Source organism: Scardinius erythrophthalmus (genome assembly GCF_964197995.2).
Source record: "Scardinius erythrophthalmus genome assembly, chromosome: 12".
NCBI lineage: Eukaryota > Metazoa > Chordata > Actinopteri > Cypriniformes > Leuciscidae > Scardinius > Scardinius erythrophthalmus.
In genome coordinates, this window is record NC_138232.1 from 17,391,933 (window position 1) to 17,419,341 (window position 27,409).

At 39.8% G+C, this 27,409-nt stretch overlaps 3 protein-coding genes across 3 annotated transcripts in view; 1 reads left to right on the forward strand and 2 right to left on the reverse strand.

The window, feature by feature from the left end:
* sgip1a (SH3GL interacting endocytic adaptor 1a) overlaps positions 1-9,033 on the forward strand; it is a 73,377-nt gene extending 64,344 nt beyond the window's left edge. The window contains exons 24-25 of the mRNA XM_081381715.1: positions 6,546-6,710; positions 6,859-9,033. Coding sequence (XP_081237841.1) covers positions 6,546-6,710; positions 6,859-6,881 — 188 coding nt within the window. The 3' untranslated portion in view covers positions 6,882-9,033. The remainder of the gene's footprint in view (positions 1-6,545; positions 6,711-6,858) is intronic.
* Positions 9,034-10,224: 1,191 nt separating this feature from the next.
* insl5a (insulin-like 5a) lies at positions 10,225-12,144 on the reverse strand. The gene is made up of 2 exons (XM_081380434.1): positions 11,755-12,144; positions 10,225-10,671 (listed from the first exon to the last, which is right to left on the reverse strand). The coding sequence occupies exons 1-2, from the start codon at positions 11,924-11,926 to the stop codon at positions 10,538-10,540; spliced, it is 306 nt and encodes a 101-aa protein (XP_081236560.1). The 5' UTR covers positions 11,927-12,144; the 3' UTR covers positions 10,225-10,537.
* A 2,264-nt stretch (positions 12,145-14,408) lies between these two features.
* Positions 14,409-27,113, reverse strand: LOC308699602 (dynein axonemal intermediate chain 4-like; the record flags this gene model as incomplete). Its single annotated transcript, XM_081380498.1, has 17 exons — positions 14,409-14,453; positions 14,554-14,707; positions 14,849-15,075; positions 15,203-15,301; positions 15,403-15,506; positions 16,374-16,531; positions 17,242-17,393; positions 17,858-17,944; positions 18,037-18,170; positions 18,297-18,482; positions 18,670-18,852; positions 18,965-19,104; positions 23,409-23,568; positions 23,695-23,786; positions 23,906-24,090; positions 26,616-26,769; positions 27,064-27,113. 17 exons carry the CDS (start codon positions 27,111-27,113, stop codon positions 14,409-14,411), a joined length of 2,310 nt encoding a protein of 769 aa, XP_081236624.1.
* Positions 27,114-27,409: the final 296 nt, after the last annotated feature.

The window sequence follows — 27,409 nt, forward strand, 5'->3', positions numbered from 1 at the left end:
GAGACGTTCCCTTTCGTGGTCACTCTGAGTTACGTCGAATGGGGTCCCCAGTTTAATCACGCCACCTCGGCTGTCTTCCAGTGCCCTGCACAAGTCTGAGCTCCCTGTCGTGAGACTAGCACGGACGAAGGAGTCCTACTTAACACAGGAATACCAAGGTACACTGGGAAGCATATTTCAGAGGAAATATGCAATTATGCCCAGCCCGAAGGGGGGGACTTGGAAGAGGCTTACAGTGGAAATACACATGTGGGGGTCGCCCGGAGGGGGAACCATGTACATGGAGGCACCTAGCCAAGCGCGAAAGCTGCCGGTGGCATAACTCTTGCGTTGACCTCGACAGTGCTGGAGGAGACTCAGGGCTTATGAGGCTCACCTGAGGAAAATATCTCACTTATCCCGTCCGTGGAGAGGAATGGCGAGCAAGCGAAGGCACCTGAGCAGAATCTAGTACCGGCTAGTTGAAGCGAGTACACGAGAAGAAACTGGCTCCACACGGAGATTATAGAATCTCGCGAATGTGTTGGGTGTCGCCCAGCCTGCAGCTCTACAAATGTCTGTTAGCGAGGCGCCATGCGCTAGAGCCCAAGAGGATGCCACACTCCGAGTGGAGTGGGCCGTCACACCAAGGGGGCATGGTCGACCTTGCTGCTGGTATGCCAAAGCAATGGCGTCCACTATCCAGTGGGACAACCTAGCTTGGAGAGAGCCTTTCCCTTCAGCTATCCACCATAACAGACAAAGAGCTGGTCTGAGGTCCTGAAACACTGCGTTCTGTCTACGTAAGCACGAAGGGCGCGTACTGGACAGAGCAGTGCCAAGGCTGGGTCTGCCTCCTCCAAGGGCAGCGCTTGCAGGTTCACTACCTGCCTCGAAAGGGTGTGGTAGGAACCTTGGGCACATATCCAGGCCGGTGTCTCAGGATCACGTGAGAGTTAGCCGGCCCGAATTCCAGGCACGCTTCGTCAACCGAAAATGCCTGCAGGTCCCCTACCCTCTTGATGGAGGCCAATGCAACCAGGAGCACTGCCTTAATTGACAGGAACTTAAGCTCCACTGATTGCAGAGGCTCAAAGGGAGCACTCTGCAGGGCAGTTAAAACCACTGAGAGGTCCCAAGAGGGTACGAGGGGAGGACGAGGAGGATTCAGTCTCCTCGCTCCCCTCAGGAACCTGGGCCCAGTTTTTCAAAAGTAATCCAGTGGGATTTCGGATCACGGATTAGATCAAATCTTGGAGAAATGGGTTTTTCAAAAGCAAAAGAGGGATTCTGAACTAAGATCAGATCATGTAATCCGATCTTAAATTTGATCTGGATCAAACCTGCCCTTTGGGTTTTTCAGAACTTTGAACTCGGTTTGGGATCTATTTGATCCAAAAAAACAGGATTATCCTGATCCCATCAGAAGGGTGGATTCAGTTGTGATTTTTCGAACCAAATAAAACCAGAGAGGTTTTTTTTTTTAAGTGAATGATCACAAAATCAATGTTTACTGATGATATATACATTTCTTCATATTTGAAGCATATATGAAACATGTCACATCTAATGAGATATGGTAAAACAACAAAATCTGTAATTTAACATTATAACAAAATAAGGAAAGTAAAATGTTTCTGTTTATTACAGTGTTTCTGTTTCTTAAAATTAAAATAAACAATGGTTATTTGTGGCCACCGGTATTTTGCCAACTGTTGTTCTTTGCTAAGCCAGTAGGCTACACTGTTGGTTCCATTTAAGGCTCTAGTAAACAGGATTTGGTGATCCTGAAAAATTCCTATCCGGATCAGATTGATCCAATCCAATGTTGCTTTGAAAAACTGGCTCAAAAGTAAGCTGGATTACGTGATCACGGATCGCAAAAAAAAGGATTACTAAATCCGGATCAATTTTATCCGGATTAAACCTTTTGAAAAACCGGGCCCTGATGATCAGGTCGTGCCTTCCCAGAGACTTACCATCAACTGAGTCGTGATGTGCAGCAATGGCGGCAACATACACTTTCAGGGTGGAGGGAGACAGCCTTCGCTCCAACCCTTCTTGCAGGAAGGAAAGCACGACACTGATCGGGCATTTCGTGGGTTCTTGATGTTTAGAAGAACACCAGTTGACGAAGAGGTTCCACTTCAACGCATAGGCATGTCTCGTGGACGATGCTCTAGAGGAAGTGATGGTAGCCACCACCACTGTTGGTAGGGTACTCAAACCTGCCTTGTCCCGTCCAGGAGCCACACGTGGAGGTTCCAAAGATCGGGACGAGGGTGCCAAAGGGTGCCCCGTCCCTGAGAAAGGAGGTCCTTCCTCAGAGGAATTGGCCAGGGAGGTGCTGTCGCGAGGAGTACTAGTTCTGAGAACCATGTCCGGTTGTGCCAATACGGGGCAACCAAAATGACCTGCTCCTCGTCCTCCCTGATCTTGCGCAAAGTCTGCGCAAGGAGGCTCACTGGGGGAAACGCATACTTGCGTAGGCCCCGCGGCCAGCTGTGCACCAGTGCATCCGTGCCGAGCGTGCCCTCGGTCATGGAATAATACAGGCCGCAGTGGGACGAGTCGTGGGAGGCAAACAGGTCTACCTGTGCGTCCCCGAACTGATCCCAAATCAGCTGGACCGACTGGGGATGGAGTCTCCATTCTCCAGCGAGAGGCCGAAGCCGAGACAGCTCGTCGGCCGCCTGGTTCAGGTCTCCCGGGATATAAATGGCTCGAAGCGACCTCAGATGCTTCTGACTCCATATGAGGAGGTGGCGAGCGAGTTGCGACATACGGCGGGAGCGTAGACCACCTTGATGGTTGATGTACGCTACTGTCGCGGTATTGTCTGATCGGACTAGTACGTGCTGACCCTTGAGCAACGCACGGAAGCGGTGCAGGGCGAGACGTACAGCCAGCAACTCGAGGCAATTGACATGCCAAAGGCGCTGGGGTCCTGTCCAGGAGCCCGCGGCAGCATGTCCATTGCACATGGCACCCCAGCCTGTGGTGGAGGCATCTGTTGATACAACAACATGCCGGAAAACTCGTTCTAAGGGCACTCCGGTCTGTAGAAAACTGAGGTTCGACCACTGGGTGAAGGTCTGACGGCAGGCTGGAGTCACTGGGACTTGGAGCGTGCCGTGTTGCCATGCCCACCTCGGGACTCGATCGCGAAGCCAAAGCTGAAGCGGTCTCATATGAAGCAATCCGAGCGGCGTTACTGCGGCTGCGGATGCCATATGCCCCAGGAGCCTCTGAAATAGTTTCAGTGGAACCACACTCTTGTCATCGAATTGGCGAAGACAAGTCAGCAGTGACTGTGCGCGCTCGCTCGTAAGCTGCGCGCACATGGCGACCGAGTCGATCTCCATACTGAGAAAAGAGATCCTCTGCACGGGGCAGAGTTTCTCTTCTCCCAGTTGACCCGAAGGCCCAGACGGGCTAGGTGCCGGAGCACTAGGTCCCTGTGTTCGCAAACCTGGTCTCGAGAGTGAGCTAGAATCAGCCAGTCATCGAGATAGTTCAGGATGAGAACCCCGTGTTCCCAGAGGGGAACAAGGGCTGCCTCGACGACCTTCATGAAGACGCGAGGAGACAGGGCTAGCCCGAATGGGAGAACCGCGTACTGGTATGCCTGCCCCTCGAAAGCAAACCGAAGAAACGGTCTGTGTCGAGGTAAAATGGAGACATGGAAGTAGGCGTCCTTCATGTCGATCGCTGCAAACCAATCCTGCGGCCGCACGCACTGGAGGATGCGTTTGGCCGTAAGCATCTTGAACGGCAGCCTGTGAAGGGAGCGGTTCAAGACGCGCAGGTCGAGGATTGGCCGTAACCCACCGGATTTCTTCGGTACAATGAAGTAAGGGCTGTAGAAGCCGGACTTCATTTCGACTGGAGGGACGATCTCGATCGCACCCTTCGCCAGTAGGGTGTCGACCTCCGCTCTCATGACAGGGGCATTGCCACCGACCATAGTGAAGCGGACTCCCCTGAAGCGGGGAGGAGACCACGCGAACTGAATCGCGTAGCCGAGCCTGATGGTTCTCGCGACCCAGCGGGCCAGTCTGGGAAGCTCTAGCCAGGCCTCCAGAAACTGCACCAGCGGGGGTCATAGGAACCACAGACGTACCGTCGGTGGGGCAGCGAGGCGGAATGACCGGCCCAGGCGAGGGTGGCATAGCGGCCCTGTGCGGGGGCACGGTCATTAGCTGCGTCCTGCCAGAGGAGGCCAGGGGAGGACCAGCGTCCCACGGGGACGTGCTCTGGCAGGGGTCTGGCGACAGAGGGGGATGAGAGGAGCGTGGCCCGTGGGCGGCGCATGCTGTCATCCACAGCCTCTTGGGGTTCAGAGAAAGAGCATCAGTTCTTTTGAATGAGATTCTCCCCCAGCCCTCCACCGGGGGAAGGAGTGGTCCTGCTACCAGCTCCTGAAAGAACTGAGCCCTAACTCTAAGCCGCCCGTCTCAGGAGTGCTGCTTAACCAGGTGTTAGTCGGCTAAGGGGCAGAGAGAGGCGGTGCCAGCCTCCAGCGACCTCCTCATGCTCGGGCCGGTGAAGGCTCGAGGGGAGGAGCCGCATGAAGGTGGCGTCGGCGGGAAACAGACTAAGGAGGCCACACGGACGGATGACCGTCAGTGCAGAAGCCTCAGTCCGCTTCTGGAGAGATCGAAGACTGTTGGGTGCAGTCCTCAACCACCCCGCCGACCAAGCTGCCCGTCTCAAGAGTGCTGCTTAGACTGGCGTGGCAGTCGCCCTCCTGTGACCTCCTCCTGCTCAGGGCCGGTGAAGGCCTGAGGGGAGGAGCCGCATGGAGGTGGCCTTGGCGGGAAGCAAACTAAGGACCACACGGATGGATGACCATCAGTGCAGACGGACCGGAGTCTGCTTCTGGTGGCCGAAGCCACACCGCCAAAGAGCCCAGCCTGGGACATGGGGGAGCTGAGAAAATGAATTCCCAGACCCCCTCACATCAACCTGGCTAAGCCCATGTCTGGACCACTCTAGTGGACACCACCTGACCCAGGATCACGCAGGTACCGATGTCGCCCGAGAGCGAGGTCAGTAGTGTGCGCGGCGGAACGACCAGGCCGGGCATGGGAGGCATAGCGTCCCAGCAAGGGGGCGTGGTCGAGTTTCCGCATTCTGTCAGTGTTGGCCAGGGAAGGACCAGTGTTCCACTGCGGCCGGTTCTGACAGAACTCCAGAGTCAGCACTGCCTCGAAGGCGACACACAGGACTGCATGCCTGTGTCACAATAGTGACAGAGAACATACAAACCAAGATCGCCTCACGATCAAGGGCAGCGAAGGCGGAGGACGCCCGCGGGCCGCGAAAGTCACGTGGACTCCCGCGGGCCGGAAGCGTCCTGATGCACATCCGGGAAGCCTACAGTGCTCGGGGGGAGGACGCCACTCCAACCGATGCTTTCAGCTGCCTGGGAAAGCATGGCCATCAGCTCTGGATCTGACTCGACTAATGATGACACTCCCGAGGGAGGCAACACAGTCGAATCCTCATTTCCAGAGGAATCAAGCCCGCCTTATAATGCTGTGAGTGACATGACACCATCTGCTGGAGTCCCGAATGAAAACACTGGGTCCCCGAGAGGAACCAGGCACACACGGAAGCCCCACGGTTTGCGATGTGGAGGGGGGCGTGGCCCGAGGAAAGCTCGTCGGAATTATGCCACACCATAACCCTCAGATCACCCTGGCCACCAGCCAAAGTATCCCTCTCGTTTTTCTTTTTAGAAAGAGATAGATTAGGGTGTGGCAGAGGGGACTCTCACACAGAGATCATCAAGTTTTCTATAAACATCGCGATGGTCATGTTCCCACAATGAAACATGACTCATCCACGAGCACTGCCGAGCGTGATTTAGCCCAACACGCAAAACAGCGCTCGCGACCGTTAAACAGATGAGTCACGCGCCCACATCCAATAATACACGGGTGAACCGTCTTGAAAAAGACGTGCCGCGTGCAGCTCTTTTAGAGAGAGGAAAAGCTCAGCAGTGTGCTGAAGCGCCCAGGGAGAAACACACTCACTGTCGGCAGATCACTGCACAGATCAGCAGCAGGCAATGCGATCTCGCTGGAACACGCCATCACACAAACACACTGAAGAGCCGCTCGTCTCGTAGAGTGAAGATGATACAGAATGGCTTGTAGGAGTGAAGAAAACTCTTGGCTCCGAAGCGAAAACATATCTGCATGTTGCCGGCGTACTTCCTTATATACCCCCGGCGTGGGGCGGAGATACGCTATGCAAATTCCGCCGAACCATGGCATTTCATTGCCATTGGCTCGTTTTATATACTCGAAGATGACAGGCTTTCTAAGCGAAACCCCATTCGTCGTCATCCGACGTAACTCGGAGTGACCACGAAAGGGAACAACATTTATTTGAAACAGAATCATTTAGTAACATTATAATTGTTTTTACTGTCACCTTTTATCAATTTAATGCATCCTAGCTGAATAAAAGTATTCATTTCTGACCTCAAACCTTTGAATGATAGTGTATATACAGTATCTATAATAATTTGCCTATTTCTTTTCTCATATGTTCAGGTGTCGGATCTCTGCTGGCCCGTTTCCAGCTAACAGAGGGTCCCAGTAAACCCGCCCCGGTGGCAGTGCAGTTCACCAGTGAGGGCAGCACTCTGTCAGGCTGTGACATCGAACTGGTTGGCCTTGGATATCGTTTTTCCCTTATCAAGAAGAGGTTTGCAGCAGGTGAGTTATGCGAGTGAAAGCTGCCTAAGAATCTTCCAGAGAGTCAGAGTTCGGTTATTTTGGTTGAGATTATCAATGCATTGCGAAAATAAGTTACACTGCATGCATTTATGTCAAATGTACAATTGTGTTTATTCTTTTACCATAGGAAAATACATCGCAGACAACTAAACGGCATCTTTGATCCATGCCAGTCTGCATATTTTGGACCAATTCTGATTATTTAACACAGGACAGATCATAAGCCTGACCCCTACCTGACCTTATGGATAAACCTATGTAGATGTACGAGACAGGTGGACCTCACACACTCCAGCAGTATTATATGAGTTGCATTGTAAATGTGGACCGTTTTAGGGTGTACTTCTTATATGTGTGAACTTTATTCACTTTGCAACATCTGTATTACTGCAGTTAAACGACCTGGGTTTGTTTGTAAGGTTTAGCCTCTATTTCTGTCCGATGTGTTATTAGCTGTGCCTATCTGAACCTGAATTCTCTGTATCCTTCTCCAAAAGTGATACTGAACATGTAATGTTTTTCTTTCTCTATGCATTCAGTTTGTCAAAAAGTATCACGGTTTTCGAACAAGGTAGCAAATTAGTAAGGTAAACAACTGACCGTCTAAAAGAGGAATAAGACTCTGCCACAAGATGGCGCTATACCGTTGCATGTAGTAAGAGGTCTTGCTCAAGCTTTTTTAGACATGAAAACGTATTCAGGAATATCTCATTTTAATTTCTCAGTGAAGTCAGGTTAATTGAAAAACAATAGAAATTGTTTGTTTTTTTGTCGAAACTCTTTATAGACAGCCACAGCTTTAAAACACTCCTGCTTGCGATAGACACACAAAAATGATTTTCCTCAACAGAAAAGTCCTTTTAAATTGGTAATATGCCTTGAAGGCCGTTTGGTGTTTTCTTGTATTGTTAAATAGCCTTTCTGTTATTCCCAAGGGAACAGTGTTAGACATCAGAGTACATGACATCTCTCTATTTTTATTTATTCATTATGTGTTGTATAAAAAAAGAAACAAGTTACACTGTATATGAATAGACTTTGAATGGTATCATAATTTAGGATCCTTGAAGTTTTCGACTTTTTGTTATCTGTGTAGTCAGGTAAGCTGTGTACAGTATAATGCTAAGGTATAATTTTAAATTTATTTCAGATATAAGTTTTTTAATTCAAGTGCAACAGAAAATTTACGCTATATAAATATATATGGGTCGGGGTGACGTTTAAAAGAGAAAATTAAATGGGATACTGTATCTACCTAGATGCGTCATGCTTAATGTTATTATAGTGTTATGTATATTGCAGCACTATTAGTTCAACAATGGATTGTCAGCTTTTGGACATTGTAAATTCTTTTCTCATTCACGCAGATGTGTTTGTATCCAGCCTCTCCCCTCAGTGTCCTGAGCATGAGCCCCTGCGCTTGAGAACCTCTTTATTTTGCAAATGGTAACGGTCTCTGTGAGATGACAAGGTTCTTGAGTGGTTCAATGACCAAATTGTTTTTTTGTTTTTGTTTTTCGTTTTTTCGTTTCGTTTGTATGTGTATCTCCAGAATTGTCCTTTAAGAGAAAATAAGCTGCATATTTTTTAAATGTTTAAACCTATGAATAAAGTGAAAAATATTGTTTCTTGTGAAAAAAAAAAATGAAAAGGACAAAAAAAAAAACAAAAAAAACCCACTGTTACTGTTTAACTTCCCAGATGCTCTGATGTTCACTGTCAGGAACAAACATTTTGGTTACATCTTTGAGTGTCTGATGTAGACGTTGTGATGGTTTGGAGAAGATTACTGGTGCTTTGTGATTCATAGGTTTCCATCCACATTTAATGTTAAGGATGAGCGGAGCGTCGCCGTCCGTTAACACTGCATTGCATATTTTCTGAGCACTGTAACTAAAGTTTTTTTTATTGCACTGAGTTTAGTCAAAGAACAACTAGGAGTCTCTCAGCTGAAAGAAAAAAAACCCTATGAGTTCAATTCTGTGTAGTGCTTAATCAGTATGTCTACATGGTCCAAAGTGAAACGTCACTCAGATGTGCAAAAGAAGTGAGAAAACTCATGTCAGTTTGATGTAAGTGGAGCTGTGTGTGAAAGTTGAACTGCATTAGTGTGTGTGTGTGGAGTTGTGTCTGTGTAGGAGGGAGAGTGTGTGTGTGCGCGCGTGTCTGTGTGTGTGCGGGCGCTGTCTGGTAACTGTAAATCATCTCTTCCCAGAAACATGTGCAAGGTGTGTTTGTACAAAAAAATGTTAACAAAGATCTGAGATTACTTTGCTCTTTCCAAAACAATAAAACATATAAGCCTGATAAATCGATTTATTGTATTATATTATAGGCCTGTGTGTGTGTGTGTGTGTGTGTGTGTGTGTGTGTGTGTGTGTGTGTGTGTGTGTGTGTGTGTGTGTGTGAGAGAGAATATATATATATATATATATATATATATATATATATATATATATATATATATATATATATATATACAGTGAGGAAAATAAGTATTTGAACACCCTGCTATTTTGCAAGTTCTCCCACTTAGAAATCATGGAGGGGTCTGAAATTGTCATCGTAGGTGCATGTCCACTGTGAGAGACATAATCTAAAAAAAAAAATGAGAAATCACAATGTATGATTTTTTAACTAGTTATTTGTATGATACAGCTGCAAATAAGTATTTGAACACCTGTCTATCAGCTAGAATTCTGACCCTCAAAGACCTGTTAGTCTGCCTTTAAAATGTCCACCTCCACTCCATTTATTATCCTAAATTAGATGCACCTGTGCACCTAGATGCACACACACACACACACACACACATATATATATATATATATTATATATATATATATATATATATATATGAAGAGTTCAGATGCAAAAGCCTCTAAGTGCCATCTGAAATTTTCTTCTAGAATGATCATTTTTTTCAAGCTCGTATTTCAAGTTCAATAATTTCACTTAAATAGCAATGCAAATTACCTATTAATTGTCATTTAAGTGAAATTACTTAACTTAAATATACAAGCTTTATAGAAATTATCATTCTAGAAGAAAATTTCAGATTGCACTTAGAAGCTTTTGCATCTGAACTCTTCATATATATATATATATATATACATATACATATACATACACACTGTACAATTTTGAGTTCATTGAAATAAAATAAAAAATTTGTTGTTGCAATGGAGTATTATATCATGATATTTGAAAATATGTTATCTGAACCACATAAATCATCTAAGTTGATTTGACAAAAGAAAAAATGTTGTGATAAATCATGTAAAAATAATGTTAGTTTATATATATACATTATGAACTAATAATGTGTAATCTGTCTGAAATGCTCATCTGTGTTGTGTAATATATTATAATTTTATCATTGCACTCACTTTGCTCTCACAAAACTTATGGAGTCGGACAATAAAATATTTGGTGATTTCCAGATTCAGTGTTTAGAGGTGTAGGGGAAAAACACATTTGACGCATACTGTATGCACTAATGTTTATTGACAGTTTGCAAAATAAAATTTACAATTAAAACATTTTAATCACAACAATTACTGCTTTGCACCTCTCAACACCCAGTTTCATTTCATCCTCTTTTCATGGTGCAATTTAAAGTAAAAGAGTATAATCTTGTAGCAGCAGGATGATCTAAGACAGCAGGAATAATCTATTGGCAAATTAAGTTGTTATATGAATTCCTACCGACTGTACACTTTATAGAGAAGCGTTCGTGTTCATCTGAACTCAATGTGGAAGAAAAAAAAACACAGGGAGGCAAATAGAAAATGCAAGTTCAGTCCTCAGCAGAGAAACGTGAGGTCACTTTTCTTGCAGCCTAAATGACAACAAACATCACTCAGGTCTCGTCTGATCAGGTCAGATCCCACACTCTCACTAACATCCTCAGAGCTGCTTAGATCTCCATTAAAAACCCCTGTGGAACGACAAAGGCAAAATACAAAGTTATGTTAAAAAGATGTGCAACTTCTTTTTTATATATATTTGCATGCAATGCAAGGTCTCAAGTGATGTGATGGTGTCATACTCCACAGACAGGAGAGCATGTTTCCTGCACTGTGAAAATGACTAACTCAACTTGTGTCGGTCTAATGAGAATGTAATATCACCAGACGTTGTTTATCTGTTGACTGGAGGAGACTTGATCTCACTGATACAATTAAAGCAGTGTTCTGTTAAATATCATCAGGATTGAAGGGCCAGAAAGAGGAAGAGATGCTTAGATACTCATACAACCACACAGTCATTGGCAATTAGCAAAAGTAAGTTAAGTTTTTTTTACGTATAAAACAGTGTTTAAAAAACATGTAAATGCCATATAAACAATAAAACAAAATATATAATACATGTATTCTAGTTAGCATTTTTCATAATATTCTCATTCATATATATATATTTTTATTATTCAATATTTTTCAGTATATTCCCTCTCACTTTTGATAAAATGCATTCTAGTTTGCATTTATTATACTTCTAAAACTATCTCTCTCTCTCTATATATATATATACATACATCTAAAACTTCATTATACTTGATAGATAGATAGATAGATAGATAGATAGATAGATAGATAGATAGATAGATAGATAGATAGATAGATAGATAGATAGATAGATAGATAGATAGATAGATAGATAGATAGATAGATAGATAGATAGATAGATAGATAGATAGATAGAGATATTTTTTTGAACATCCCCCCTCTTCCTTTTGAGCTTATTTAATTATCTGGATTCAAATGAAATACAATTAACAGAACTTCCACAGGATGACAGGGCTGTCTCGTGCACATACAAGTATTGTTTTAGAAAAAGGCTAATCTTTAATAATTTGATTAAAAGAGATAAATAATAACAATGATTTCTATTATAATATATGGAGTTGTATTTAATAAAACAGTACCATTGTAAAGTAAACACATTTGTTCTGAAGCCAGCATTTAAGATGTGCGTGATGATTCAGAATTATCTTGAATTTTACGCCTCATAGCAAACTCACCTTCCATATCCTTCGGACTGAACCTCCTCCACCTGGAGCCTCCACACGTGTAGACGACAGCACGGATGAGCTCTCGGCCACACAGCTTGACAGCCTTCACGTCAGCCTGCACGACGGACACGCTACACACAGCACACAGCAGCAGTACAGCAGGAGAATATAACATTCTCATAGTTGCTCTAAGGTCCTCTCTATCTTCTGCCAACCTCTCTCAGGTCTAGTGAACGTCTGATTTTCTCATGAGTCGTGACCCCAATTTATGCCGGCTCACGCTGGGACGATCCATCCTTTCTAAACCCCACCCAACACTTACTTGATCCCCTCAAGTCAAACAACTTTGATGGGAAAACAAAAGGCAGCAGGTATTTAGGTGCTTTACTGCCCCAATCTGGAATTAAATTACATCCTTAGGGACAAGCTGTTGTCTCTTAACATCTCCAGTTTAATGGTCTCATTGCAGTGATGTTCTCCTTAATGAATGGATAATCTAGTCACATAAAGACCAACCCTGCTCTCCGAGTAAAACAGATGTCCACTATCTATTGATGTGACCATCAAATTCTGATCCCTTAAACCTAGTTGGCCTATGAGGAAAAAGGAGTGCAAATGAGCAATATGGCTATAATCCGAGCAATTATGGTTTTATGGCTGATGTGCCCCATGATATGAATAACAGTATGATGTCTACCAAGAAAATGACAAAAGTTAGTCGGAAAAATCAAGTTAATATATGTATTATATTATATTATATTTGATGTGATATGATATGATATGATAAAATGATAAGATAATTGCTTCACTGACTCTTGAATGTAATAACTTTGCTAACTTTGAATTTAATAATGCAAAATAAAAGAGGGAAAAAAATACATTTACTATGCTTCCTGGACTAATTAATAAACAGTTTAGTTTCATTAATAGACATATTTCTATGGCACATTAATCTGATTAGGTAAGGCAAGTTATTATATTATATTATATCAAATGCCTGTTAAATAAATTTTAATGCGATTAAGAAAGCATAGTAAATGTCACATAGTTTTAGTAATTTCTTCCATTTTTTCTTTATTAAATTGAAAATATCACTAAAAGCGGCAGTGAAATAAGTATATAATATAATATAATAATGAGAACAATATTTATAGACATTACCTTCCTTCAACACAAAAATTCATGTTGGAAAGTTTATTTTTAAATGTATAAATGACCATATGCCATATGGATAAAAAGTCCAATATACATTAGTAAATATCCATTTCCTGTCATAATGTCACAGCTGTTATTCTTAAAAGCTCTCTTATATAAGCTGAGTTGCATCTTTATTGCTAATTTGTTTGATTTGTACTAAAAACGCCAGATGTAAGAGAGAACAACAGTTCAATAATGACAGTCGTTTGTAAAAGTGTGATGTTGTACTCATGTCGTCGATAAGCTGTAATGTGTGGCGGGCAAGTGGTAATAAAACTGTCCATTCGCACAGAACAAACACTTACATTCTGTCTGTATTTCCCACAGAAAATTTTTGTATACAAAATATATTGTATTTTTTTAATAGCTTCAGAAGCAATGTTGTTATAGTACCTACGTTGTTAACATAGGTTAACATATAACAACCAAAGGCTTAAAAAATACATAAAATACATTTTCATCTAATCAAAATTAAAATTAAATTCACTATGCTAAAGTTGACCTTAAAACGTGACTTTTTGGAGGAATATATTTATTCCTACAAGGATGCACTATAAGGCATGTGTGCTGTTGTTATGTAAAATGGAGTCGCTCAGTCTGCCAGAGGATATCTGTTTATCTATCTATAAATTACACAAACGTCTGTCTGTCTGTCAGTCAGTGTGTCTGTATGTCTGTTATTCGCATATCTCTCAAACCAAATAAAATGCACAAATAAAAATGTCACTGAACTTTTGCTGTGTAATTGTAACAATGAGCACTCAAACACACCAAACCAACAATTACTAAAAACACACACAAAAAAATGATTTTGAATGGGCATTTTGCACTATCTCTTGAACCGTTAGTCCGATGGATTTCAAACTTAAAAGGTGTCTCGCTACGGGCACGAGTAAGTGCAGTGCCAAGTTTGACGTTGTTTGGATTAGAAATGCTAAATATATTGTTAAATATATATCGGTAATAGAAGCACACACTGGCTTTTGCCGCTCTAGCCGCTGACACTGAAGGCTTGTTCGACTTGAACCGGCGCTGCACAGACCGTTCGGTTTATGACATCAAAGTGCCGCGTGGTATTTTGATGTCATTGTCTGTGCAGCGCCGGTTCAAGTCAAACAAGCCTTGAGTGAGCACAGCTGGCCACTCCCCCTCTCACACTAACACTGAGTAAGCACAGCTGGCCACTCCCCACTCACACACACACTGAGGCCCCATCTACACTACTGCGTTTTCGTTTATAAAGGAGACAGAGAGGGTCGAAGAAAGCAGCGGAGCTTAAGTAGTGTTTTCTCTGAGTTCACTGTGTAGCCTGCTCCCTGAATCATTTAGTTAAATTTTCCACATTTATTGTATGTCATTTTGTCAGTATCAGTATTTGCTTTCTACCATGCACAAATAAAAATGTCACTGAACTTTTGCTGTGTAATATCTATCTATGAGCCTGTACCAGTCTTTCCTAATGCTCCTCAGTGTTGACTGGACAGTGCGGACTGAATTACATCCTCCAACACCTGCAGAAACACAAGAGACATAAATGATCTGGGCATTGGACTGAATGATTACTTAATTGAGTTCTCTACGCAACATGGACATGAACAGATAATGCCTCACCTGTGTGCTACCTCCATCTGTGAGGTTCTTCAGCTTGTACACGGTGACCTTCCCTTCACTGTCCCCCACCAGAACACAGTCTGTCTCAGAGGTGAACAGAAGAGCTGTCGGATTCACTCCTGGACAGGTCACGCTCACAATTGTCGGGTCCAGACTGTTAAAAAAAAAATGGAGTGCACTGTAAACTACTGGACAGAAAAAACTGAGCACTAAAATTTGAAGTTAAAATAAGATGAAAAAAACATTAGAATTGTTATTATTGAATATTATAAATGAACAGAACACAAGATCTTACCTACTTATTCTCAGGTCCCAGATCTCCACCTTGCCCTCACTGACAGCTCCAAAGATAGTAGCACAGTGTGGGGACCACATGATATCGTACACAGCCTTCTGTCCAGAGGTGAAACAAAGCACGGGTCTCTGGAGGTCCTGCCTCCACAGTTGAATAGTCCAATCTGAGGAACAACTCAGGAAAACGTCTGGACAGAACGGCGACCATGTCACCTTGTAGACGGGACCCTGAGGAAAGGAGCAGAGAGAATAGAAGAGAAAGAAAAGAATGTGTAAATGTTTAAAGGTGCATTAAAAAGGACTCCAAATTGCAACCATACGACACTTTCAAAATTAGACAAACATTTCTACATACTTTGTGGGCTTTGTAAGTTTCCAAGAATTCTTCATTATATGAATAAGAGCACTTGTGAATATAACCGTTGTCTGTTCCAGCAAGGTAGATATTTGAATCCTGTAAGATAACGGCATTAAAGCTTATAACAAGTCTGTTTAGCAGCTTTTTGATATTATAATTATGTGAACATATAAGAGATGTAATACTGTATGCCTCACATTAGAATGGAAATCAAAACACAGCCCCGGTGACAATGGTGAGATCGTTGAGTTCCATTGCTGGTGGTTTGTTGCCATGTTAGGCGTCTTTAGTGTCATCAGGTCTAAGACAAGACAAAATATAAATTATTCAACACATGGCTTAAACATACAGAAATGCATCTATTTCTACTAAAACCAGCTGAACTCGTCAGTATTGTGCTATATTCTCATACAGGGACTTGCAGAGAGTTGCTCAGGGGCAGGGGCAGATACTTGCATCACAAAAATAAATGATATTAAAAAGTACCGTATATTAAAATAGAAAACCATTATTTTAAATTGTAATAGTTTTTTTCAGTATTTTTTTTTTGTCAAATAAATGTATATTAAAATAGAAAACCATTATTTTAAATTGTAATAATTTTTTTTCTGTTTTTTTTTTTTTTTTTTTTTTTTTTTTAATAAATGCAGGCTTGATGTGCATAAGGGACTTCTTAAAAAAAAAAAGTAATGTGTGTGCAAATTTTTGACCAGTAGAAGGCTACTGTACTATTATACTATTGCTGCAAATTTATAAAAAAAAATTTAATAATAAAGTCACCATTTCGCGTGTTGTTGTCAGCCTACACTTCACATAATAGGCCTGTAGGCCTGGCTTCATTTAACAAACTATGATAGTTTCATCAAATGGTAAACGGTGTATCAATATAGAAATACAACAAGTGACTTGAATACTATACTTACATTAATGCTATTTTTTGGTGCTGGTTTTGTGCAGTGCTTTATAGGAAATTAACATCCATTAGTTCAACGACGCAGATTCAGATCGCTTCATAAATGTAAATTCATCTGTCCATGTAATTTTCAAACGATTTATTTATAAATGACCGGAAAATTACCGCTCCAATTTTGGGGCCAGTGTTGTAACCCCAGTTTATATCTTTGGTCTGTGGCTCTACACATATGTTCATCACATCTGTCCCACATACCAACGCATTTCAGGCATTTGTCGTTCAACCATTTGCAGATTCTTCCATCAGCTGACACAGAGATGAGTATTTCCCCTTTATCCTCTCCAGCCAGACCGCTCTCATGATCAATCCATCTGAGCTGCCACACCGGACACGTGTGCATGTTGGCGCAGTCACTGTGGCAAGATCACACAGGAGTAAAGTCAATCTAAAATAAGAACATGCTTGTGTACACAATCCTGTCAACTCTTTCAAATATGATTCAACACAGCATTATAAACACAAAAAAAAAACTTAGGTTAGATCTGATCTTTGTAATATCTCCACAATAATTAATCTGGTAACAGTTTATTTTAAGGTGAAGTGCATTACTTACTATAGTAAAAACAGTAAATTATGCATAATTACAAGAAACTAACCCTAAAACAAGCCCTAACCCTAATCGTAACTCTATAGTAAGTACATGTAGTTAAATAATATTACTCAGTACTTTTTGGAGTAAGTACAATGCAACTATGTCACCTTAAAATAAAGTGTAACTATTAATCTAATCAAAAATACATTTTTGATATGTCTATATAGGCACTATGACTTTTAGGTTATATACAGTAGATCAGTGATTCTCCACTTTGACTAGATTTTAGATAAATTACCAGCCAAATTACTGAGTTTGATTGGATGTATGGCCTTTGACGTCATCAACAAAAGTGTTTTCTCCTCTATTAAACACTGATAGTCTATTTATTTCGCTATTCTAACTATAAACATATAATTTAGGAATTTGAGTTGCAAACTACTGATATTGAGAAACCTATTTTCAGTGTATGTTACAATCTGTAACGTCCTGCATGTAGCTGCTCAAGAGAAGAAATGCTCACAGCCCCACCTGCTGTCAATGATGGGCGTTTGTTCTGTGGCCTGGAGGTCATAAATGGCAATGGTGCCATCATACATGCCTACTGCCAGCTGATTGGCATCACAAGCTGAGAAATCCAGTGCAGTGACTTCACTCTCACAATGAAAGATTCGATCAGGCCACTGAAACAAATAAACAAACAAACATATTTAAAGAATGTTCACAAAAACTCAAGATAATATGACATGCTAAGGAATACAAATACAGGAAAAGAATACAGTGGCTATAAATGAAGTTGTTGGGCTCTAAAGCTACACTGTCATTTATTGTAAAGAAATACCACAAGCACACTTTACAATCAAAACATTTTTAAAGAAGTTTGTGTAGTATAATTTGTTACTTGATTAAATATATTGTCATCTTATTCTGATAAATCTGAGAGATCTGATAAATAAAATACTTACAAACACTGTTAAATTGGCTACCCAGACAGCAACATAGTGTCGGCCTAGATCCGGCCCACATCTGGTACGCATTGAATCCACATGTACCAGATGTGGCCCGGATCTGGGCCGACACCATGTTGCTGTCTGGGTAAATCTGATATTCATCTCTGTCCTAAACTATGCGTGAATGTGCAGAATACCATGGGGTTCTTCAAAGACCAGCAGCACACAAGTCCAGATTTCTGATCTTTGAAATCAAGCTGTCCATATCCCACGGCAAGAAGATCCTGTAGGGAAACACACGTTGTTCAGTCAAGATTTTTAATATAAATAAATAAAATAATTTGTGGATGAAACATGTTGGTAAAATGGATAGTACTGGGTTTTTCTTGTTCCAGGTCATACTGGTGACATTTCTCCCCATGGTGAGTTCACACTCAAAGGCCCAAAGATGCTCAAGGAATGGACTCAGGGAGTTTTGAGACCCCATTGCCATCCGCACACAGTCTGGGTCTGTTCAACAAAGCAGTATACATATTCTAGCAAATGCCAAATGTTAATAAATTGATATTTAAAAACAAATGCATTAAAATACTAGTGTTACATTTAACATGAGATTTTAGATACAAGATACATCACCCTCTATTACAGGCAGTTGTCTGTACGCAGCAAGCTTGGGCTGGAAGATATTGGCCAGAATCACCCTTTCCATCACTGCTAGGTCCTGCTTGAATTTGTCTGACTGTAAGATCAGCTCATGATCTGGCTCTTCCTCCACCAGAAGCACACAGGCCATCTTTTCAAGTTGAGCGCTTGAGCCACTGACTACATTAAACGCAAGGATAAAAGTTAATATATTTTTAACAGTTTCTATAATGAAATGTGAAATAACCTAATGACTTGTTTTAAAAAGTCAAAACTAAAACAAACAGATTTTTTTTTTACTTAAACATTTAAATGTATTATTATTTGTCACAGAGTGACATGTTTATATTATTTAAAAAATAATTACCTGTACTGCTGATGCTGACCATAGACATGCTCTGTTCAGGACCCTTAGGGTTCAGGTCACGCATGGAGGAGGAGGAGTCTGGGACATCAGCCTTATTTCCTTGATCAGACACCACTGTGTTTCCACTGACATCACTTTTATTGCTGAATGAATCATACATGTCCCAGATGGTGGACATGACAGCTGGATAGAGTGTTTGATGTGATAAAAAACAAACAAAAAAACATTTGAATCACAATGAAGTGCATTTTATTTTAAGGGCAGATTATAAATGAACTTTGTATTGACATCATACCTTTGTCTACCATTGTAATGCTATCACATTGGACCTCCTTTGTCTTTGGTGCACCATTGAATGTTTGCATTGAGCGCTCCACATATTTATCATTGCCCTGTCTGTTTTTGCACAGTTCTGTGTAAGCGTTGTTCCTTTCCCTTCAAAACGCAAGACAAAATAAATGTGATGTAAATGAGAAATGTAAATTTCAAACGAGTCAAATGTCATCAACTGAGTTAACTCAATCTTAAAATGGGATTTAAATATTACTGTAAGGTTTGAGGGCGAACCAAACACAAATTAATCTTACAGGTGATTTGTTCAAACATAATTCCACACAGAACTCAACACTCCAGACCCCAAATCACCAATCCAGAGCCATAAAATCCAGGCTCCAGAAAGTCTACGCTAAGAACTTTATGGTCATGCAAACTAACGGAAGAACGTTGTCAATGTTAGATGGTTCGGAAAAGACTGATTGCTTCAGAGATGGCAAAGCTCAAGGCCCGATCAAGATAACGGCAGAAGTTGCTTGATCCCACGACAGATATACAAAACAGACCTCCTTCTTCTTAAGGAACTCTGAATGATCCCAAGGTTGAAATCTCTTAAAACCAAAGAGACTAAGACTTTACCTTTAAAATACATAAAATCATCCCAAAACAATTCTTGATGGACTTATAATCAAACATCGTTCAACTACATAATTCTATATTGTGTCTACAACCTATATGTGTCTAATATGCTTAGATCCCATGTCATGTAATTGTTATAACTATTAGATGTTTGAATTAAAGTGTGTCTTGTTTCCTATCAGTATGATCGTATGTTCTTAATTCAAAAGATGGCTTGATTGAAATCTGTGTAAAATGTTTTGTATTCTTATAATAGTAATCAGGGTTTTTCCTGGCGCAAAATGAGGCGGAGGTGGTAAAATCCTAATAATGTATTTTAATAATAACAAATGTTAATAATGTTAATGTTAAATGTTAAATAATTAAATGTTATTTTTCATAGATCATCATATAGCCTAATGTGTTTTTCGGCATTATTTTTGTGGGTGGGGCCTGTACCCCTAGGGGGGTCCGGGGGCATGCCCCCCCGGAAGAAATTTTTGTATATTTTAAAGATAAATTCATTAATCTGGTGCACTTTGAGTCACCCAAATCCACTGTTAAAAATAAAAAAATCCACCCGCAAACCGCCCATATTCTTTGATTTAGATATCTGCATCTGATCACCACATTATAATTATTCAAATTTTCAGTGTTAAGCATGATAATATGGCTACATATCACACTGAAGTTGGCTAATTATAAATGAACATTTATTTAAAATAAAAGTTCTTCTTTTGGCAAAATTACATTTCCTTAATATCCTTAACAGAGGCTTTACTCCATTCAAACTTAAATTGTCAATGTTTCATTACATCACTGTTTGAAAACAGAATAATTTTTTGTACCTTTATAAGGTTTTATTTTATTAAATGTTTGCTCCATCTTTCATTTCAAATTCTTAAATTTAATCAATACATTCAATTAAAATAAGGCATTAGGCTGTTTCCAATCAAATTAAATAATTTACATTGGAAAAAGTATAACTTTATTAAATTAGATTATTTTAAATATTTTTGAATATACAAATAAGGAATGTTGAAAAGAATGATACTTTATGAAACTAAAACACCAGTAGGAGGCGGCAGGCGACCGTCTTAATGAGCGAGTCATTGAGTCATTCATTCAAACGATTCGTTCAAAAGGCTGATTCATTACGAATGAGGCAGTTTATGAATAGGTAATTGAATCTTTGACTCAACCGATTCGTTCAAAACGCTGAATCATTCAGTGATGAAACATGGCTGAAGTGTTGCTGTGAGTGTTGCGGTTGTTCTGCTGTGATCTTTGTTTGGAATTATTTTCGCTGCTGAAACAGAACAAAAACAGTCATTGCGTCTAAAATGTAAATGACTTAATTTTAACTATTTGTTTATTGAACTGTTATGAAATCAGTCTCGGTTTCAATCTTGATGGCATTCAGGAAAACGAAAGTAGAGTGATGCACGTTCATTGCGTTTTACCGTGATGAGAGTTCCGTGTCTTTCAACAAACTCAACACAAAATTATTTATCTGTCATCCACCCTCGATTAATTGGAATGGAATGTTATTACTTATCCGCGCGCAGCAGCAGCACTATACGGTTTGACTGAGAATGGACACATGCGGTAACCGCAACAGAACCGTCACGGTGGAAAAAGTGTATCTGACCATGACTGTCTGTCCGAGTTTTGTCGAGAGCCGGAGGCGGCACGAAATTTGACGGAGGCGGCCGCCTCATAAATTCTCTATGCAGGAAAAACCCTGGTAAGAATGATGTCTAAACTGTGGCCTCTGTACTCTCTGCTAGAGCTAGAGAGTAAAGAGATCACAGATAACTCATGATTTACGATGAGAAGTGAAGAAAATGCCACCTCTCAATAAAGACAGTGTCTAATTGGTCAGAACTCATCCAGGAGGCCGGACAAACATTTGAGTTTAAAATCTTAGGACCCGAACAAAGATTTGGCGGGAGAAGAGAAAAAGAGAAAAGTAGATTCGAAAACGATCATGGAGAAGCCATGACGGAGTGACTAGACAGACTCAGAAGAACATGGGTTAAACAGCTTCATTTAAGCCATCTAACTACTCTCGTCTCAATTTTCTTTCTTTTCTTAGTTTTCTTTTCTTTTTCGTTGTGAGTCTCGGTTCTAAGTTACAGTAAGTTTTGCAGCAAAGTTTCGGTCCACGATTCGACTGCAAAGCCTGCTTTCCAGCGTCAAAGACTTTCCATTCATCTGCCAGCACACCACGTGATTGGCCGCCCCAGACAACTATCTCAGGCACGGAAATTCCTTTTTCGCAATGAAGGGAATCCTCAAAAGGAACGCAAAAACAAGCAAGTAACCTCTAGACTCTTAAGCTGAACTGGTGCATTAATATCTATCTATAAATTACAGGAACGTCTGTCTGTGTGTGTGTCTGTGTGTGTGTCTGTGTGTCTGTAGGTATGTCTGTTAACTCTTAAGCTGAACTGGTGCATTAATATCTATCTATAAATTACAGGAACGTCTGTCTGTGTGTGTGTCTGTGTGTGTGTCTGTAGGTATGTCTGTTAACCACATATCTCTCGAACCGTTAGTCCGATGGATTTCAAATTGACAGGTGTCTTGCCACGGGCACGAATAGGTGCAGAGCCAAGTTTGACGTTGTTTTGAATTGGATGAGAAATGCTAAAGATATCGTTAAATATATCATTTTTAAAAGGTTGTGGTTTAAAAATAAACATTCTGACATAAACTCTCAGTCAGCTACACTGTTTACTTCTGAATATTATAGTTTGGTTCCAGAACGTGATAAATCCATTTTGATTAATTTGAGTAAAAATGTGTGTTTTTTTACCAAGAAAGTGGCAAGATGAAAACCGCTATTTTCTGTTTCAAACTTTCACATAGCATCTTTAGGTTATAATAACAAAAAAAAATTCAAATCCAGATTTCATCCAGGCATCATTTGTAGTAGCCAATTCAGAAACTGTTTCCTCAAGCATAGCGTTTTCTCAGAGTTCACAGTGTGCTTTCTACCATGCACAAATAAAATGTCACTGAACTTTTGCTGTGTAATTGTAACAATGAGCACTCAAACACACCAAACCAACAATTACTCAAAACACACTCAAAAACTGATTTTGCACAGGCATTTTGCACTAGCACTTATAAGGTTGTTGTATACATAAACACTCAGTCAGCTACACTGTTTACTTCTGAATATTATAGCTTATTCACAGCCATCATTTGTAGTAATCTAGCCTGCTCCCTGAATTCAATGCGTTCACAGTCTCTTTCACGGGCACCAAACCAACAATTACTAAAAACACACACAAAAACTGATTTTGCACGGGCATTTTGCACTAGTAGATTTAATAACCCGCCTAAGAGATGATAGAATGGTTAAATGAATGATTGATGGTTCGTTCAGGTCAGGTCTTATAAGTGCATATAGAAACTTGGGATTTCAACATCTCACTTATAAAACTCATTCTTTCCTCACTCTCGAATGTATGAATGTGTGTGCGTGTGTTTGTGTTAGATATTAGTTTTATGTGTTAGAATAATCAATAAAGTCTTGTTTGTATGTTAAAGAGAAGTGTTACTTGTGTTATGTGCTTACGAATTTAATGTCTTAAACTGCTGATCTAAGTTACCTAAATAGTGTTTCACTATAGTTTGGATATTTATATCCACTGCAGAGCTGATAGTTGCGGCCGGTTCAAATGAACTCTGGACGAGTCATTTGCTCAGCCGTAATAAGTGATTCTTTCGAATTCCCTATAAATTAATTAATAATTCCTTTTGAGCTAAATTGACCTGTCAGAATCACTACACATTACGTTCCATTACTGAGAAAGAATATCATAAATGTGACTCACTTGACTGTCTCAGCATCCTCTGAATCTTCTGACACAGACACTGAAGGAATGTCCAGCAGCCAGATAGTGTCTGTCTCAGTCAGGTGAATATCCACCATACTGTCCAATCCGTCCTCCCTGACCTGCTCCTGCACCTCCTCTCTCTCTCGAGTCTGAACATCTATATGAAGCAAGCACAGCAAAATATAGTGTAATATATTGGAACATTAATTCATCAGATAATTAATGAACGGCATGAGTTAAAGAGGGAACTTGGCTGATGAAAATATAAAATAAAAACAAAAACCTGAAAGACTGTTGGACAAGTCTTGTGTTTCATCAGTCGCTGATTCCAATATCTGGCTTGTTCTGGATGCTGAAATGCTCCCAAAAAAAGACCTAACATGCCAGCAGAGATCACTCATTACCATAGCAACAACAAAAGTGATATTATATATTTCTTTGTGGTAGAGATGTAAGTGCTGCAAAGTAATATTTTTACATTTCTCCACAATTACCTTGTAAACGGTCCAGTAATGCTTGCGTTGGTGGTCTGGAAGGCTACGGAGGGAAAGTCTGTCATGGTAGTCCATGATGACGTGTCATGTGCAGGAAATATTTTTCCTTGTTTAGATTGTAAAACCCCAGGTTCTGGATTATATAATGGGCGAGGAGTAACGTCCTGGCCATGTTCATCAAACACCTGGTGAAGTAAGTACAAAAATAAATAAGTTGTCTTTAGATATTCTTTTTTTCCATATAGGAAATATGTATGTTTGTATGTGTGTGTATATATATATATATATATATATATATATATATATATATATATATATATATATATATATATATATATTAGGGGTGGAACGGTACATGTATTCGTACTGAACCGAAACGGTACGGGCGTCACGGTTCGGTGCATGAATACACACGGAGAATACACGGTGTAAAAATAAATAAAACTCGCGTGCAAATTAATTAATGTAATGCGGAACTACTGTTAGATATGCGGGTGCTTTAGGGACACCTAATCTGTAGCTCCGCCTTAGCTTTGAAGTTCCGTGGCTATAATCATAGACAGGCTAGCTATAATGGACAGGCTGCGATGTCAAGTTTGCAATGCTGGAATATGTTGTGTGTGTGTGTGTTGAGAGAGGGGCGGGCGCGATCGAACAGTGGAAACATAAAAACATACTCCGTCATTTTGTTCATAGGACAACATTCAAACTGCAACGTGTTTACTTATATTTTTGTACACTTGCAATAAAACACAACATTGTGCTTTTGTCAAACTGTAAACTCTTGTCAAACTGTAACCTACAACTGTCACCCAACACAGTAAGTTACACATTCTACATTGATTAAAAGAAAATCTAATTTGTTTTTAATAGTAGTATTATTTTATACAGAAATAAATTATCTATAATTCAGATGAGAATAAAGTTAGTGTTAAAGTCCGCGTGAACCGGAAGTTGTGACGTATTTCCCAGTGAAACGGAATATTGAACAGAGGGCAGGGTTTAACTTTAGCGCTCCTCCTCTCCATCTCTGCTCATAACAGACTAACGGTTTGAGGGGAGTGGTTAAGCGTTTCCCAAACCAAGCCGCCAAGTCTACGTCATCAGGGAAGGTCCTCCAATGCAGAGGGGAGGGGCATTTTCAGATTTTGATTAAAGATTACGAAGCCAAAAAATGTTTTCGTGTGGATTGACTTGCATGGATGAATTGTTCACCACAAAACGTTCAATTTAGGCAAACAAAGTAAGTATGGTCAATTTTGATTTTATGTGGACTTTAATTAAAATTAAGGAAAACAAATATATTGATCTGAAATATAGCAAATTAATTTTAAATTCATTCAGGTACAATTACCAAACATATCTAAAGGTCTTTTTGTCTTTTTATTAATTTAATTAATAAACTAATTATATAAACTATTGTCAATGCACTACAAATAAACTGGTTCTATGCCTTTACTTTATTAATAAAACTTATTTAAAAAATACAAGGCATTGTTAAACTTAAGACATTTATTTTCCTTTGGTGGTACAGCCTACAGACATGCACAATAAAAAAAAAATTGCCTTCTACATTTTTGTTTTGCTTTTCCCTCCATTGTACCGAATCGTGATGTCTGAACCGAGGTATGAACCGAACCGTGACTTCTGTGTACCGTTCCACCCCTAATATATATATATATATATATATATATATATATATATATATATATATATATATATATATATATATATATATATATATATATATATATACCGTACCAGTCAAAAGTTTGGAAACATTACTATTCTTAATGTTTTTGAAAGAAGTCTCTTATGCTCATCAAGCCTGCAGTTAAAAAAAAAAAAAAGTATTATTATGAAATATTATTACAATTTATTCCTGCAAGTACTCCAGTCTTTGGTGTCTTATGATCCTTCAGAAATCATTCTAATATGATGATTTGATACTCAGTTATTATCAATGATGGAAACAGTTGTGCTGTTTAATATATTTTTTGGAATACTTTTTTCAGGATTCATTGATGAGTAAAACGTTAACAGCATTTATTCATAAAAACAGCATTTATTCAAATTCAAAATAAAAACATTTCTAACAATATAAATCGTTACCATCACCTTTTATCAATTTAACGCATCCTTGTTGAAGTAAAGTACTAATTTCTTAAAAAAAAAAATAGTTATTGTTCCCAAACTTTTGAACGGCAGTGTATATTGTTACAAAAGATTTCTATTCTAAATAAATACAGTTCTTTTTAAATTTTTATTCATCAAATAATCCTGAAAAAAGTATCTCAGGTTATACAAAAATATTAAGCAGCACAACTGTTTCCAACATTGATCATAAATCAGCATATTAGAATGATTTCTGAAGGATCATAAGACACCAAAGACTTGCTGATGAAAATTCAGCTTTGCATCACAAAAATAAATTACATTTTAAAGTATATTAAAAAAGAGAACCATTATTTTAAATTGTAATAATATTTCATAATATTACTGTTTTTTTGTTTGTTTGTTTTTTGTTTACTGCAGGCTTGATGAGCATAAGAGACTTTTTCCAAAAACGTTTGCATCGTTTGCATGTTTAATGTTTCCAAACTTTTGACTGGTACTGTGTATATATATATATATATATATATATATATATATATATATATATATATATACATGGGGAGTTTATGCATAATCATAATAAAATGCCCAATACCTGAACAGTGTGTTTTGGTGTTTGGGCCGAGCTCTTGTCTAGAACTTTACTGCCACTGCCCGAACTGAAGCTTTTCCCGCTGAATGAATTGTTAATGGTTTTTGAAATGCTCTTATTCACACGAAATTCTCCGGATGATAGTGATTTGGAAGACCTGGAAGAAAGAGAAAACCTGCTTTAGCCTATGAGGAGAAAATGTAAATATTCAAGCCAACATAATAAATATTAAAGAACTGAGAAAATGTTGTTTAAAAATATTTTAGTTGTAGTATAGCACACCAATCCTTAGGACACTACTTATAAATTCATGTTAAAAACTCAAATTATCGTATGTAAGTTAGCTGCTACTGGTTAACGTTACATGCTGACTGGCAGGTCAAAACTAACGTTGCAATTTATAATGAAGTTTTTGAGTTGCTCTTTGAGCGTTTGTAACGTATAAACTTACTTGGCGACTTTCTGAGCAGGTCTCTTCTGTTTGACTGTTGTGTTAGACATGTTTCACACTTTCAAAAGCAAGAAATAAAACAGAAGCGGTTGGCTGGATGTCTTGAAGTTTGGCTATATTATTGTTTGAAATAACCATAGAAACAGACTCCTCCCAGCGAACACAAGACGTATCAGCAGAGGAAGAGGCACTCTCTGCTCACTTCCGGTTTCTGGACTGGCTGCAGTAACACGCATAGATATCTATGGTAACACGTCTCTGTATGTATATTATGTCTATGGCGGGGGCGAGTGCAGAATGAATGGAGGTCTATGGCGAAATACCCAACAAAATCCACTTTTCTCAG